Source organism: Halichoerus grypus, chromosome 12, assembly GCF_964656455.1.
Source record: "Halichoerus grypus chromosome 12, mHalGry1.hap1.1, whole genome shotgun sequence".
NCBI lineage: Eukaryota > Metazoa > Chordata > Mammalia > Carnivora > Phocidae > Halichoerus > Halichoerus grypus.
Genome location: NC_135723.1, coordinates 79,461,158 through 79,477,594, shown reverse-complemented (window position 1 = coordinate 79,477,594; position 16,437 = coordinate 79,461,158). Strand labels below are relative to the sequence as shown.

At 37.2% G+C, this 16,437-nt stretch overlaps 1 protein-coding gene across 1 annotated transcript in view; it reads left to right on the top strand.

The window, feature by feature from the left end:
- The window catches only part of IQUB (IQ motif and ubiquitin domain containing), a 56,212-nt gene extending 40,050 nt beyond the window's left edge, over positions 1-16,162 (top strand). Inside the window, exons 10-13 of the mRNA XM_036081881.2 lie at positions 963-1,139; positions 4,527-4,775; positions 11,892-12,077; positions 15,794-16,162. Of these exons, the coding sequence (XP_035937774.2) occupies positions 963-1,139; positions 4,527-4,775; positions 11,892-12,077; positions 15,794-15,976 (795 nt within the window). The 3' untranslated portion in view covers positions 15,977-16,162. The remainder of the gene's footprint in view (positions 1-962; positions 1,140-4,526; positions 4,776-11,891; positions 12,078-15,793) is intronic.
- Positions 16,163-16,437: the final 275 nt, after the last annotated feature.

Genomic DNA, 16,437 nt, shown 5'->3' with positions numbered 1-16,437 from the left:
AAACTGTGTTTCTTTTAATCCTCTCTTGAGCAGTTGGATCAACTTACTTCTATTTTACTACTCATAAATCCTACCTTAATCACTTAACTTCTACTTGGGGCTTTCTTATTCAACCACACTCATTTCTGTGACTTTATTAAAAAATTATTGTGAATTATACAAATTTGCAGAAAAAATGTATTTTATACACATACACACACACACACACACACAATTTAACAAATATGAAGTCACCAACCACGTAACCTTCTCTGACCCCAGAACAGGACATTGCCAACATTGCGAGTATCCCCCTTTCTCTTTATAATCCCAGTTCACCCTCTCATCCCCTAGAATATTGACTTTCACAGCAGTCATTTCCTTGATTTTCTTTATAGTTTTGCTACTTATGTGTATGTATCTCTCTCTCTCTCTCTATATATATATCTATATATATAGATAGATATATACTTATATCTATCTATATATATGTCTTTAAATAATATGGTTTAGTGTTGCTTATTTTTGGATTTTATTTAAATGGAATGATACAGTATTATCTTGTGCCTTGCTGCTTTTGCTCAACAACATTAATTTGTAAGATTTAAGCTTGTTATTGTATATAGCTGTAGTTTACTCATTTCCATACATTTGATATTCTATCAGTATATGTATTATATGAATAAGCCATCACTTATTTATGTCATCAATTTATTTGTGGATATTTGGTTGTTTCTAATTTTGAACTTTTGTGAACAATGATTCTATATGCACATTTCTCTAAAGCACTCTAAAGAGTGGAATTGGTGGATTGTAGATTACGCATATCTGAAGCTCTCCTAGATAATGTCAAGTTTTTTTCCAGATTAGTTGTTGGTACACTCCTACCAGTTTCTTGGAATTTCTTTCTTTTGGAATATAGTTTTCAGTTTGTTTGGTGGTGACTTTAAAAATTCTATACTGAATATGTTTGTTTTGTATAGGAACATGAATGTAAACTGACTCAGGAAATTCTAGAACTGATTGACAGAGAGGTGGACCTTATGATGAGAGGAGTCAAACATCATAATCTTGAAGGACTCAGAAAAAGAATTGCAACACTCTTTTCTCATTACATCAAAACACCTCTATTTAATCCAGAAGTTGCAAGACATCTTAAGGTACTCTACTTTTTTTCCTGTATTCCTTTCTCAGAATTCTGAGAGATGCTATAGTAAATTGGAGTACATTCAAATTTTGCTTTAATGCTTTACTTGGGGTCCATGTGGAAGACCATCTTGTTGGTGAAATCTCTTTTGAATGATTGTTTTTTATGTCAATATATTAAACTTAGTCATTTAACTTATTCTGTGTCTGTATTTTTAAGTTTGAATTCTTCCCTCCTCTCTGAACCAAACTGAATATTGCACTGTGCAATCCTGACCTCTCACCCTGTCATGCTTTTGAACATACTGTTACTTCCACCTGGAATGCTGTCCCCTACTCCACTCAGCTGATTCTTGTTCATTTTCTGACATTTAATTCATGGGTCCCCTCCTTCATGAGGCCTCAGAGAGAGTTAAACTTTTCATTTCTGAGATTTTACATGTGCTTTGTTTGTGTTTCCTTGTAAGACTTATTGCTTAGTCATAGTTATTACTGAACAGATCAGTGTAGATATCCTGAGAGAACTTCAAATGTAACATGTATTTGAATTAAACTACCTTTTCCAGCTCCAACAGGCTTAGGCTTCTATGAGGATTTTGCTGTCTAGAGCCAAGAAAAGTATCTTATTGCCTTTTTACTGTCCAAAACTATTTAAAACACTTTTAGTAAAGTTTGGAAAGGAGTGGTTTACTAAAGAATTCTAAATAGTGTTTTATTCTAGTGATTATATTTAAAGTTATAATTTATTAAGAAGCCAGCTAAATATCTATTTTGCTTTTTTGATATAAGATCTCAATATTTGGTCAAACCTTTTAGAAAAATAAAATTAATTTTTATATTTTCTTTTTTAATGGATCTTTATTTATTTTATTTTTATTATTTCTTAAAGATTTATTTATTTTTAGAGAGAGAGCATGTGCAAGCAGGGGGAGAAGTAGAGGGAGAGGGAGAGAGAGAATCCCAAGCAGACTCCCCACTGAGCCCAGAGCTTGATGTGGGGCTCGATCTTAAGACCCTGAGATCAGGACCTGAGCAGAAACCAAGAGTCGGATGCTCAACTGACTGAGCCACCCAGGTGCCGCTTTAATGGATTTTTAAAACTTAATTGTATTGCAAGAGGATATAACAAAACGTCAGTGGTGCCCGGCTGGCTCAGTCTGTAGAACATGCAACTCTTGATCTCAGGGTTGTAAGTTCGAGCTCCACATTGGGTGTAGAGATTACTTAAAAATAAAATCTTAAAAAAAATATATATATATATAATATATAACAAAACTCCAAGAGAAAAATTGCCCATTATATGATTTCTTATTCAAATTAGTGTTTTATTTGCCCAAGCTACCTTCTAGTCCTCTACATACTTAACTCAGCTTTTATACGTTTGCAGTAACAGATTTTAATATTCTACACATTCACATAACATACCATTTTATTCAGTTTTTAAGTTTACCTTTGGTGAAATTGACTATTTGGTTATACCTCAGCCAGTTTCATCTGTTTCATCCCCAGCGGTAATGTGAGAGTCCCAATTGTTCTGCATCCTTGTCAGCAGCTGGTATCGCCAGTCTCTGTCTCACTTTTGGAGTTCTAGTAAATGTACAGTAGTATGCCGTTATATTTTAATCTGTGATTTCCTAATGAATATAATATTAAGCATCTTCTCATGCATCTTTTTTTGCCATCTATATAACTTTTTGTTGAAGTATCTGCACATATCTTTTGCCACTACCCCCCTTCTTAAAATTGAGGTGTTTATTTTCTCATTACTGAATTTTGAGAATTCCTTATATATTTTATATATAAGTCCTTTGTAAGATACATGATTTGTAAATATTTTCCCTCAGTCTGCAGCTTGTCTTCTCATTCTCTTAACAGTATCTTTAACAGAGCAGATGTTTTTATTTCAATGAAGTTGAATTTATCCATTTTTAAAATGGATCATGCTTTTGGCATTTATTTTGTAGTTAAGAAATCTTTTCCGAAGAATTACTATTGTTAAAATGTTCATACTGCACAAAGTGATCTATAGATTCCATACAGTCCCTATCAAAATTCCAATGGCATTTTTCACAGAAATAGAAAAAAAAAACCCTAAAATTTGTATGGAACCACAAAAGATCCCATATAGCTAAAGCAATCTCGAGAAAGAACAAAGCTGGAGGCAGCATGCTTCCTGATTTCAAACTATATTCCAAAGCTATATAGTTCAAACAGTATGGTACTGGCACAAAAACAGACACATAGATCAGTGCCACAAAACAGAAAGCCCAGAAACAAACCCACAAAGGAGCTAAGAATGTACAGTGAGGAAAGGATAGTTTCTTTACTAAATGATGTTGAAAAAACTGGATAGCCACATGCAAAAAAATCAACCTTTATCTCACACCACATACAAAAATCAACTCAAAATAGGTTAAAGATTTAAATATAAGACCTGAAACTATAATACTATTAAAAGGAAATATAGGGAAAATCTTGTTGACATTGACCTTAGCAATGATTTTTTTGGTCATGATAACAAAAGCAAAGGTGACAGAAGTAAAAATAGACAAATGGGATGTGTCAAACTGAAAACCTTCTGCACAGAGAGGAGACAGTCAACAAAATGAAAAGCAACCTACAGAATGGGAAAAAATATTTGCAAACCATATATCTGATGAGTTAATATCCAAAAAAAAAAAAAAAAGGAAATTCTACAACTCGATAGCAAAATAATTTTAACCCAATTTAAAAATGGGCAAAAGATCTCAATAGACATTTTCTCAAAGAAGACATACAAATGGCCAACATGTACATGAAAAAGTGCTTCATGTCACTAATCATTGGGAAATGCAAATCAAAACCACAATGAGATATCCTCTTCTACCTGTCAGAATGGCTCGTATCAAAAAGACAGGAAATAACAAGTGTTGGCAAAGATAGGGAGAAAAGGGAACCCTTGTGTTCTGTTCTCTGAAATTTAAATTGATACAGCCATTACAGAAAACAGGATGGAAGTTCCTTAAAAAATTAAAAATAGAACCACTATATGATGCAGAGTTTCAAGTTTTGAATATCGATCTTTGAGTCAATCCAAATTTAGTGTTAAGATAAATGAAATGAGAAAAACACTTAGTTTAGTGGGCTTTTACTTATATTTGAATCTAGCCTGTAAGATTAATATAGCATGACACCAAAAATCTAAATTCTTTTTAAAAATAATACAGATTCCTTAACATTTTGGCAGGATAAATGAATACTGCTTGAAATTTAAATTTTGTGTAGAATAGGAAGTTAAGGGAAATAGGACTTTAAAAATTAACCAACTTTTTATCTCATTCTAAGATAAGTTAGCCCTCAGTGCTTCTGCTGATTAGTATTTAGCCTGACTTTTGTAGCTTTTTTTGGTTTTTACTATTTAGGTCCCTCAAGACCCATTGAAGTTTTATAAGAAGATTTACTTTTGCCACGGTTGCCAGCTCTATTTGCCTTCCACCGAGTTTGCCGTCTCATCCACCTTACACCGCATATACCGGTGTCGTCACTGTGTTAACCTTGACAATGAGACTCGGCAACGAGAATCATTTTTGAAGTACAAATGTTTACTTCAGCGGCTCTACTATTCAGAAGCTGATTATGAAGATGATTCCAAAATTGCTTTCCTGATGCAGGTATGATCAGTAAGGGTTGCCAATCATGGATGAAATTTCTTCACTGATTTTACAGAAAAGATTCCTGCTTTCCCACAGAAACCTTTTAAAATAATGGTTCCTTTGTTTATGCTTATACTTTGTGAAGTTTGCCCCCTGGCAATTTTAAGTCTATACAGACCTTGTGATAAAAAACCATTTCAAGGGGCGCCTGGGTGGCTCAGTCGTTGAGCATCTGCCTTCGGCTCAGGTCATGGTCCCAGGATCCTGGGATCAAGCCCCACCTCGGGCTCCCTGCTCAGCTGGAAGCCTGCTTCTCCCTCTCCCACTCCCTCTGCTTGTGTTCCTCTCTCACTGTGTCTCTGTCAAATAAGTAAAATCTTTAAAAAAAAAAAAAACCATTTCAAGAATTTTAGCTACTCTGGTTTAGATTAAAAAAAAAAGTTTTTTTTTTATTTTATTATGTTATGTTAATCACCATACATTACATCATTAGTTTTTGATGTAGTGTTCCATGATTCATTGTTTGCGTATAACACCCAGTGCTGGGGGGAAGGAAAGATGGTGGAGTAGGGGACCCTATTTCAACTGGTCCCCGGAATTGAGCTGGATATCTACCAGACCACTCTGAGCACCCATGAAACCAGCCTGAGATGTAAGAAGATCTGGATCTCTATAAACAGAATATTGCAGGCGGTTGGTTTCGAGGTACGAAGCGGAGAGCCGTGATTCCGCGGGCAGATATCAGAGGATAAATGGCAGCGGGAGGGTGCCTGGCCGTGGGGATCCTACATCACCGGTGAGCGACAGCCTCCCGCGCTGGGGACAGGGCACAGACTCGCAGACCAGTAGCAGCGGGAAAAGGACTTTAGGGCAGCCCCTGGGGCAGAAACCCGGAGCGGCGGGGTCGCGCCTGCGAACTGGGGGCGGCTGGCGGTTTTAGAAGCACAAAGGGCAGAGACGTGTCCTGACCTGGAGGCAGGACTGGGAGCGCAGCGGAGGGGTGCACAACCCAGGACGCTGCAGTTTATCGCAGCACGGACAGAAACGGAGATGGTGTGGCCTGGAGAGCTCACTGAAGAACAGACTGCGGTCTCTCTGCTCTGAGGCAGAGGGTTGGAAAGGTCTCTTCTGCTCTGACTCGCGGAAGAGACGCGGAAAGACGCCAGGGAAAGGGGCCAGAGAACAAAAGCCCCAAAGACTGATTCCCACTGAGCCCATCCCCCACCACAGGGGCGCAGGGCAACTCCGCCCAAACAGGGTTGCCTGAGTAACAGTGCGGCAGGCCCCTCCCCCAGAAGACAGGCTGGGAAAACAAGAGGCCAGCAACCCTAAGGTCCCAAGAAAACAGGTGCATCTTGCTTGGGTTCTGGTCAAACATTTGGACTCTATACATTCCCTCAAACACCCATCAACAGAATGACTAGGAGGAGGAGCCCCCAAAATAGAAAAGACTCAGAGATTATGACTTATGCTGCAGATTTACAAATGGATGCAGATATAACCAAGATGTCGGAGATGGAATTCAGGCTAGCAATTGTGAAGACAATGGCTAGAATGGAGAAATCAATTAATGGCGACATAGAGTCTCTAAGGGCAGAAATGCAAGCTGAATTGGCAGAACTTAAAAATGCTATCAATGAGATCCAATCCAATCTAGATAATCTAACAGCTAGGGTAACTGAGGCAGAAGAACGAATAAGCGACCTAGAAGACAATATAATAGATAAAAAAGGAAAAGAGGAGGCCAGCGAAAAACAACTCAGAATCCATGAAAATAGAATCAGAGAAATAAGTGACACCATGAAGCATTCCGATGTCAGAATAATTGGAATCCCGGAGGGAGTGGAGAGAGAGAGAGGGCTAGAAGATGTATTTGAGTAAATCGTAGCTGAGAACTTCCCTAATCTGGGGAATGAAACAAACATTCGCGTCCTAGAGGCAGAGAGGACCCCTCCCAAGATCAAAGAAAACAGGCCAACACCCGGGCATGTAATAGTAAAACTTGCAAATCTTAGAACCAAGGAAACCATCTTAAGGGCAGTTAGGGGGAAGAGATTCCTTACGTACAGAGGGAGGAACATCAGAATAACGTCAGACCTATCCACAGAGACCTGGCAAGCCAGAAAGGCCTGGCAAGACATATTCAGGCTACTAAATGAGAGGAACATGCAGCCAAGAATACTTTATCCAGCCAGGCTTTCATTTAGAATGGATGGAGAGATGCAGAGCTTCCATGACCGGCAGAAACTGAAAGAATATGTGACCACTAAGCCGGCCCTGCAAGAAATATTAAGGGGGGTTCTATAAAAGGAGAAAGACCCCAAGAGTGATATACAACAGAAATTTACAGGGACAATCTATAAAAATAATGTCTTCACAGGCAACATGATGACAATTAATTCATATCTTTCAATAATCACTCTCAACGTGAATGGCCTAAATGCTCCCATAAAACGGCACAGGGTTGCAGATTGGATAAAAAGACAGGACCCATCCATATGCTGCCTACAAGAGACTCATTTTGAACCTAAAGATACATCCAGACTGAAAGTGAAGGGATGGAGATCCATCTTCCATGCCAGCGGACCTCAAAAGAAAGCTGGGGTAGCAATTCTTATATCAGACAAATTAGATTTTAAACTAAAGTCTGTAATTAGAGACACAGAAGGACATCATATCATTCTTAAAGGGTCTGTCCAACAAAGAAGATCTAACAATTGTAAATATCTATGCCCCCAACATAGGAGCAGCCATCTACATAAGCCAACTGTTAATCAAAATAAAGAGTCATATTGATAACAATACGTTAATTGTAGGAGACCTCAATACTCCACTCTCAGCAATGGACAGATCATCTAAGCAGAAAATCAACAAGGAAACAAGAGCTTTGAATGATACATTGGACCAGATGGACCTCATAAATATTTACAGAACATTCCACCCTAAAACAACAGAATACTCATTCTTCTCGAGCGCACATGGAACTTTCTCCAGAATAGACCACATACTGGGTCACAAATCAGGTCTCAACCAATACCAAAAGATTGAGATTATTCCCTGCCTATTCTCAGACCACAATGCTTTAAAACTGGAACTCAATCACAAGATAAAATTTGGCATAAATTCAAACACTTGGAAGCTAAAGACCACTCTGCTCAAGAATGTTTGGGTCAACCAGAAAATCAAAGAAGAACTTAAACAATTCATGGAAATCAATGAGAATGAAAACACATCGGTCCAAAACCTATGGGATACTGCAAAGGCGGTCCTAAGGGGGAAATACATAGCCATCCAAGCCTCACTCAAAAAAATAGAAAAATCCCGAATTCACCAACTAACTCTACACCTTAAAGAACTAGAGAAAAAGCAACAAACGATGCCTAAGCCACGCGTTAGAAGAGAAATAATTAAAATTAAAGCAGAGATCAGTGAATTAGAAACCAGAAACACAGTAGATCAGATCAACAAAACTAGAAGTTGGTTCTTTGAAAGAATTAATAAGATCAATAAACCTCTGGCCAGACTTATCCAAAAGAAAAGAGAAAGGACCCAAATTAATAAAATTATGAATGAAAGGAGAGAGATCACGACTAACACCAAGGAAATAGAAACAATTATTAGAAATTATTATCAACAACTATATGCCAATAAACTGAGCAATCTGGATGAAATGGAGGCTTTCCTGGAAACCTATAAGCTGCCAAGACTGAAACAGGAAGAAATCAACAACCTGAATAGGCCAATAACCAGTAACGAGATTGAAGCAGTGATCAAAAACCTCCCAAAAAACAAGAGTCCAAGGCCTGATGGATTCCCTGGGGAATTCTGCCAAACATTCAAAGAAGAAATAATACCTATTCTACTGAAGCTGTTTCAAAAAATAGAAACAGAAGGAAAATTTCCAAACTCATTCTATGAGGCCAGCATTACCTTAATCCCCAAACCAGGCAAAGACCCCATCAAAAAACAGAATTTCAGACCGATATCCCTGATGAATATGGATTCCAAAATCCTCAACAAAATCCTAGCTAATAGGATCCAACAATACATTAAAAGGATCATCTACCACAACCAAGTGGGATTTATCCCCTGGATGCAAGGGTGGTTCAACATTCGCAAATCAATCAATGTGATAGAACACATTAATAAGAGGAGGGAGAAGAACCATATGGTCCTCTCAATTGATGCAGAAGAAGCATTTGACAAAATACAGCATCCTTTCCTGTTTAAAACTCTTCAGAGTATAGGGATAGAGGGAACATTCCTCAAGTTCATAAAATCCATCTATGAAAAATCCACAGCGAATATCATCCTCAATGGGGAAAAGCTGAGAGCCTTTCCCTTAAGATCAGGAACACGTCAAGCATGCCCACTCTCGCCACTATCGTTCAACATAGTACTAGAAGTCCTAGCAACAGCAATCAGACAACAAAAAGAAATAAAAGGTATTCATATTGGCAAAGAAGAAGTCAAACTCTCTTTTCGCAGACGACATGATACTTTATGTGGAAAACCCAAAAGACTCCACCCCCAAATTACTAGAACTCATACAGCAATTCGGTAATGTGGCAGGATAAAAATCAATGCACAGAAATCAGTTGCTTTCTTATACACTAACAACGCAACTGTAGAAAGAGAAATTAGAGAAACGATTCCATTTACAATAGCACCAAAAATCATAAAATACCTCAGAATAAACCTAACCAAAGAGGTAAAGGATCTATACTCTAGGAACTACAAAACACTCATGAAAGAAATTGAAGAAGACACAAAAAGATGGAAAAATATTCCATGCTCATGGATCGGAAGAATAAATATTGTTAAAATGTCTATGCTACCCAGAGCAATCTATACCTTCAATGCCATCCCGATCAAAACTCCAATGACATTTTTCAAAGTGCTGGAACAAACAATCCTAAAATTTGTATGGAATCAGAAAAGACCCCGAATCGCCAAGGAAATGTTGAAAAAGAAAAACAAAGCTGGGGGCATCACGTTGCCCGATTTCAAGCTATATTACAAAGCTGTGATCACCAAGACAGCATGGTACTGGCACAAAAACAGACATACAGACCAATGGAACAGAATAGAGAACCCAGATATGGACCCTCAACTCTATGGTCAAATAATCTTTGACAAAGCAGGAAAAAACATGCAGTGGAAAAAAGACAGTCTCTTCAATAAATGGTGCTGGGAAAATTGGACAGCCACATGCAGAAGAATGAAACTCGACCATTCTCTAACACCATTCACAAATATAAACTCAAAGTGGATGAAAGACCTCAATGTGAGACAGGAATCCATCAAAATCCTAGAGGAGAACATAGGCAATAACCTCTTTGACATTGGCCCCAGCAACTTCTTTCAAGATACATCTCCAAAAGCTAGTGAAACAAAAGCAAAAATGAACTTTTGGGACTTCATCAAGATAAAAAGCTTCTGCACAGCAAAGGAAACAGTCAACAAAACAAAGAGGCAACCCACAGAATGGGAGAAGATATTTGCAAATGACACTACAGATAAAGGGCTGGTATCCAAGATCTATAAAGAACTTCTCAAACTCAACACCCAAAAAACAAATAATCAGGTCAAAAAGTGGGCAGAAGATATGAAAAGACACTTCTCTGAAGAAGACATACAAATGGCTAACAGACACATGAAAAAATGTTCATCATCATTAGCCATCAGGGAAATTCAAATCAAAACCACACTGAGATACCACCTTACACCAGTTAGAATGGTAAAAATGGGCAGGGAAAGAAACAACAAATGTTGGAGAGGTTGTGGAGAAAGGGGAACCCTCTTACACTGTTGGTGGGAATGCAAGTTGGTACAGCCACTTTGGAAAAGAGTGTGGAGGTTCCTCAAAAATTTAAAAATAGAGCTACCCTATGACCCAGCAATTGCACTCCTGGGTATTTACCCCAAAGACACAGATGTAGTGAAAAGAAGGGCCATATGCACCCCAGTGTTCATAGCAGCAATGTCTGCAATGGCCAAACTGTGGAAAGAGCCGAGATGCCCTTCAACAGATGAATGGATAAAGAAGATGTGGTCCATATATACAATGGAATATTACTCAGCCATCAGAAAGGATGAATACCCAACTTTTACATCAACATGGTTGGGACTGGAGGAGATTATGCTAAGTGAAATAAGTCAAGCAGAGAAAGTCAATTATCATATGGTTTCACTTATTTGTGGAACATAAGGAATAGCATGGAGGACACTAGGAGAAGGAAGGGAAAAATGAGGGGGGGGGGAATTGGAGGGAGAGATGAACCATGAGAGACTATGGACTCTGAGAAACAAACAGGGTTTTAGAGGGGAGGGGGGAGGGAAGATTGGTTAGCCCGGTGATGGGTATTAAGGAGGGCACGTACTGCATGGAGCACTGGGTGTTATATGAAAACAATGGATCATGGATCACCACATCAAAAACTAATGATGTATGGTGACTAACATAACATAATAAAATTAAAAAAAAAAATAACACCCAGTGCTCCATTCAATACATGCCCTCTTTAATACCCATCGCCAGGCTAACCCGTCTCCCCATCCCCCTCCCCTCTAGAACCCTCCGTTTGTTTCTCAGAGTCCATAGTCTCTCATGGTTCGTCTCCCCCTCCGATTTAAAAAAAGTTTTTAAACCGTTACTTCATTTCCCCCATTTTCCTTCTTTTTTCATTAAAACAACAGTCTTTTTAATAACACTAAGCAAATTGCTTAATCTTTATCAAATCTCAGTTTCTTCATTTGTAAAGTGGAAAAAAAATGACCTACAATAACACTGAGAATAAGGGTTAGGATAAGGATGAGGATAGTGGCAAATACATTTTGAAAAGCACTGAATACCATTTACATGTAAGGTAAAATTAGCATACTGGAAGAAATACATGCAGCTTTCTCTGGGTTAAAGATGCAGTCATGACTGTGAAACTGATAATGTAGCTTGGGCAGAGTGAGCAGAGATTTGGCAAAAAATAAGCTAAAGGAGCACTAAAAACTTCATGAATAATGTTTCTCTTTTAAACATATACTCAATATGATTATTTCCTCAAGTAATAGAATAATCTTAAAGAAGTGTTATGTTTAGAAGAAAACATGATTTTTCAAACTTGTTTCGACATGCAGCTACAAGATATTCAGTACCTGGTAGAGAACATCTGGGCATCGCAGTCAGTGCTCAGTGCCTGGAAGGATCTCAACGATCTGGTCATGGTCAGGTGGGATAAGTCCTTGGAATGGTCCCCCTGGAACTGCATTCTTCTTACCAAAGATGAAGGTGTTGCTCATCTCAAGCTAACAAGTATTGAAGAGGTAAGAAAGTAGAATTTGAGGAATTAATTTAATCATTGAAAATATTAGAGGATAACTTGACTGCCTTTTACTACATTCCATGAATAATTTACATACTTCCATTGGATTAAGAAACAGAGAATGAATAACAGTAACAAAATGTGTGGATGGTATGTATGGCTGAGATTAAAATTAAAAGGAAGCTAAGGCACAGAAAAAAGACAAGATAAGAGATCCAAACATCTTACAAGTATCTAAACTTGATTCCCCTCTCTGCTAATAATAGCAAGTTCGAGCATGTCATTCCATGGTAAATTCCGTGAGGGCGGGGATTTTATTTAGCTTATTCATGTCTATATCTCTTAATAAACTACACCAGTGCCTGTCACAGACTAGGGGTTTAGTGAGTATTTGTTGAATGAATAAATGAAATACCAGATAGATATTATATAACCTAGAATCTGCCCTTCTTTGATTAACCATCATGAGTCTGCCTAAAAAGCACACTAAATTCTCAAATTTTTCTCATAATCTTGTGCTCTAAATGGAAATCATACGGATGAGATATGGTTCTGAGGCTCCATTTTTCATTTTCTCCCAACTGACTAGGAGTGGGGAATGCGCTGTAAAAATTCAATACCATTTAATTTTAGTAACTTACAAGATGCAATCTGTAAAACATTTTGATGAGCAGAATTGAGTTCATCAGAGAGCTTCACTGACACTGAGCAAGCTTAGGATTCCAACAGCTGATACTGATTCTCTGCCTTCTATTGATTAAATTTCTATACTATTAATTTCATTCAAAATGTCAGTTAAGAGAAAGAAATGACTTCAAATTTAATAGTCATTTTGAATGGTGCTATTCCCTGCTTGTGTTTTTATTGGGGAGGGAGAAGGTATAAAGAGGAGAAACTAGTTAAATTTTTAGCTTTTTTGAATAATTTTATAGTAGAAGCCAGGCTAAGAAAAATTTCACTCTAGGGATCGAAAGAAAGAGCAGCATGAAACTGAAACTGTGTTAAATATTATATTTAGTAAACTCAACTGCTTCATAAATATTTAATCACTGGAGGCATAGCCAACACTACAATATTATTTCATCTAGGACCCATAGTGGGATTGAAGTTCATTCCCAAAGCTGATATTCTACTGCTTCAATTAATCCACACACTCCCTTTGTGTATTCAATCAAATTACTGCAGTACCAAATTAAACGTTCTATTCACATGCATTTCTAATTTCAGGATACTGATCTTACTGAATTTCTATAAATAGAGCTAAGGTTCTCAACCAGACAAACTAAAAAAAAAAAAAAAAAAGCCTTTTTATGGTTTTGGCCTACATTAATCTGTTAAGTATTAATTTTCAGCCTCGTTAAAGAATAGTTTATATCTTGCCACAAGTTAAAGCATTTCTAGAATTTCCTTAATGCACAGAGATATTTGCTTTCTCAGTAAGTAAAAAAATGCTCAAAATTTAAAATAATCTTGGCTCCCTGCAGTCATGACACAAGTTATAGGAAAAGCCTGGAAAAAGGCTTCTGTTCTCTGAACGTAAATGAGGCAGAGCAGTTTCTTGTGGTGTGCACATTGGTCAAAGTAGGAACAACAGTGGATTTAAAGTCAGGAGACCTGACCCAGTATTTCCCCATTTCTGTCACTAATAATCAAGCTATAGGACATTAAGACCTGCCTTCTTTGCATCATAAATTTTTATAAAGGTCAGCTAAAAACATGAAATCAATACAGAGGATCAGAGCAGCCCTAGTTGAATTCTGGCTCTGTCACTCAGGAGCTGAGAGAGGTTGAGCAAATTTGCTGATGTCTCAGTGCCCTAGTTTTCTCATCTGTAAAAAGGAGATAATATGAAAAGGGGATAGTATATATTGGATATCTTTCCATATTATATTATTCTTTAAAAGTTTCTTATTGTTCCTTTGCTTGTATGTACCATACTATGCTTATCTTACCTTTAATGATTACATTTTTGTTCTATAAAGGTGCTTTGAAAACCTATAAAGTTCTGTACACATGTAATTTAATGTTGCGTAATAGAAATTTGTTAGTTTTCTTAATGAAGTAAGGACTAAGAAGTGGTAGAACACAGATTAGTGCAAAGGATGAGTATTTTGCCCTGTTATATGTGTCTGTAGAGAGGAAACTTAAAAACAAGCCCAGTATTCTCCTACATAATACTCTCTGCCAGAATATTGTGTGCTTTGGCTCCTTTTCTCCAGGCTTTCTTTACCTTTGTTTTGACACAATGGAAGGATCTTTAGTGAGGGATGTCTTACTTTTAGAAGACAAATTTTAAGAGGAGGTACAAATTGTATTTGTGATTTGGTTGAAAAGAAGGGTCCATAAGATTAATAAAGGAAATAGATGGTATTTATTAATTCAACCAGAATTTTCTTTTGAATGTGCTTTCCTCATACTGTGCTATGTGCTTGGAGAAAAACCAGGATGTGTAATGGACACAATTCTTCATTGTTTCAGTTGTATTCAAGTTTGGTTGCAAATAACAGACTAAGCAATTGATAATGACTTAATCAAATGTGAAGTTAGTGTCCATCAAGCAAGAAGTCCAGAGGTTGGCAGTCTGGGGTCCGGATGGTGGCTCCACAATGCTCTCAGAAACCCAGGCCCTCTAACTTTTTCTTCAGCTGTATTTAACATTTGACTTTCATTCTCATGCTTGTGGACTCTTACGGATAAAATAGCTACATCATCTCCTGCGTTCTCTTAAAAAACTTTCTTGTAAGCTTTGTCCAATGGCTTCTGTTCTATATATACACATATGTATAATGGCCTGAAACTTGTCACATGCCCACCCCTCACTAGAATAAAGGCTAGGAAAGCTGAGCACATCACAAAATACAAAATCAGGCCTCTAAATACCAGTGGAATAGAGAGTGGATATTGGGTTGGCAGCAAGCAGTCTGCCACTCTCATTAGAAGACAGATGGTCTTATACGATGGATTGCTACATAACAGAAAAGATTCAAAGTTCTGTGCTAGTTGTGGAGAGACAAGAAGTCTAAACATTAATTAAGAACTAAAGTGGAAAGGTACAGAGGCTTGATAAAGACAGAAAGGTTATTTTCTATTTAGAAGACAGAAAATGGACTCATGAGGTGGGAATCTAAGGTGGTAAAAGGGGAGCAAAGAGAAGTTTATACTGTCAGAATACCATTGCGATCTTTGTTTTGGACCCTGGAGATTGGGATATAAGTACCAATTTTAGAAAAAATAACTCAATCAAAAGCTGGTAATTGTATCAGTGTTGAAGTAGATTTAAAGAGTGAAACAAGGTGACAAAATCATTCATTCAAAAATAATTGAACTTGGGTGGTGTTGAGAGACACTTACATTAAAAAAACCCAGTTTGAACCTTCAAGGAGTATTTCTTATAATGGAGAGACTCTCAAGCAGGTAGTAAAATTGAAGGCAGAATGAACTAAATATTACAATTAAAATACATAATAGTACTTGCAAGTAAGAGGAAGGAGGGATTAGTTTGGACTCAGAGGTCAGAGGGAGAGTCAGGAAAGGCCTCAAGGTTAGAGCATCATAGCAGCCGAGCCCTGAAAGATGACAGACAAAGTAGGAAGCAGCGTTCTCTGGGCTGAGAGAACAGATAAGTAAAGGCACCGAGATATGAACGTGTTTTTATTTTTTTGCTTGGCAAAATATATCTGTGACATTTAATAGAATTTGATTTTCTTTTCTTTTCAGGGATATGAACCCTTGTTTATTCACAAGATCAAACACAAACATATCCTGGCTAAGAACTATTTTTCTCAAATTCCAGTGCTGGCTTCATTTGTACTTGATGATGGTGAAATAGATGAGATCAGAAAGAAATATCACTCAGAAACAGCTCCTAAGATTATAGTGTCCCAGAGGCCTAGTCCCTAGAAGATCCAGGACTACTTGATGATCAGCATTTTTGTCCACTGCTAATAGAGGAATACAGCGGCTACACAGTATGGAAATAGAATTTTATCTTTTTATTGATTTTAATTGTTTTTTGTTTCTCATAGTATCATAAGTTGTATGAAGACAAAACATCCCTATATAAATGTTTTATTGTTAGACATTTAGTGAAAACTGAAATACAGTTTTGTTCCTGAAATTAATATTTTAAGGCAAAGAGAACATTTTATTTTTCATATTTTCACATTAAAATTTTTAAAAAATTTCAAGTGCGCTATAAAACCACAAACAAAAGCTAGGTTTAACTTTCAACTCAAATAATTTATTTTAGGTTAAATGTAGTTGTAGAATAGTCAGTATATGGATGAGAGGAAACATAAAATTCTTTTTCTTAAAAATCTTTACAGGTAGGATAAAAAAATGCTATGTTTTAATACAGCGAT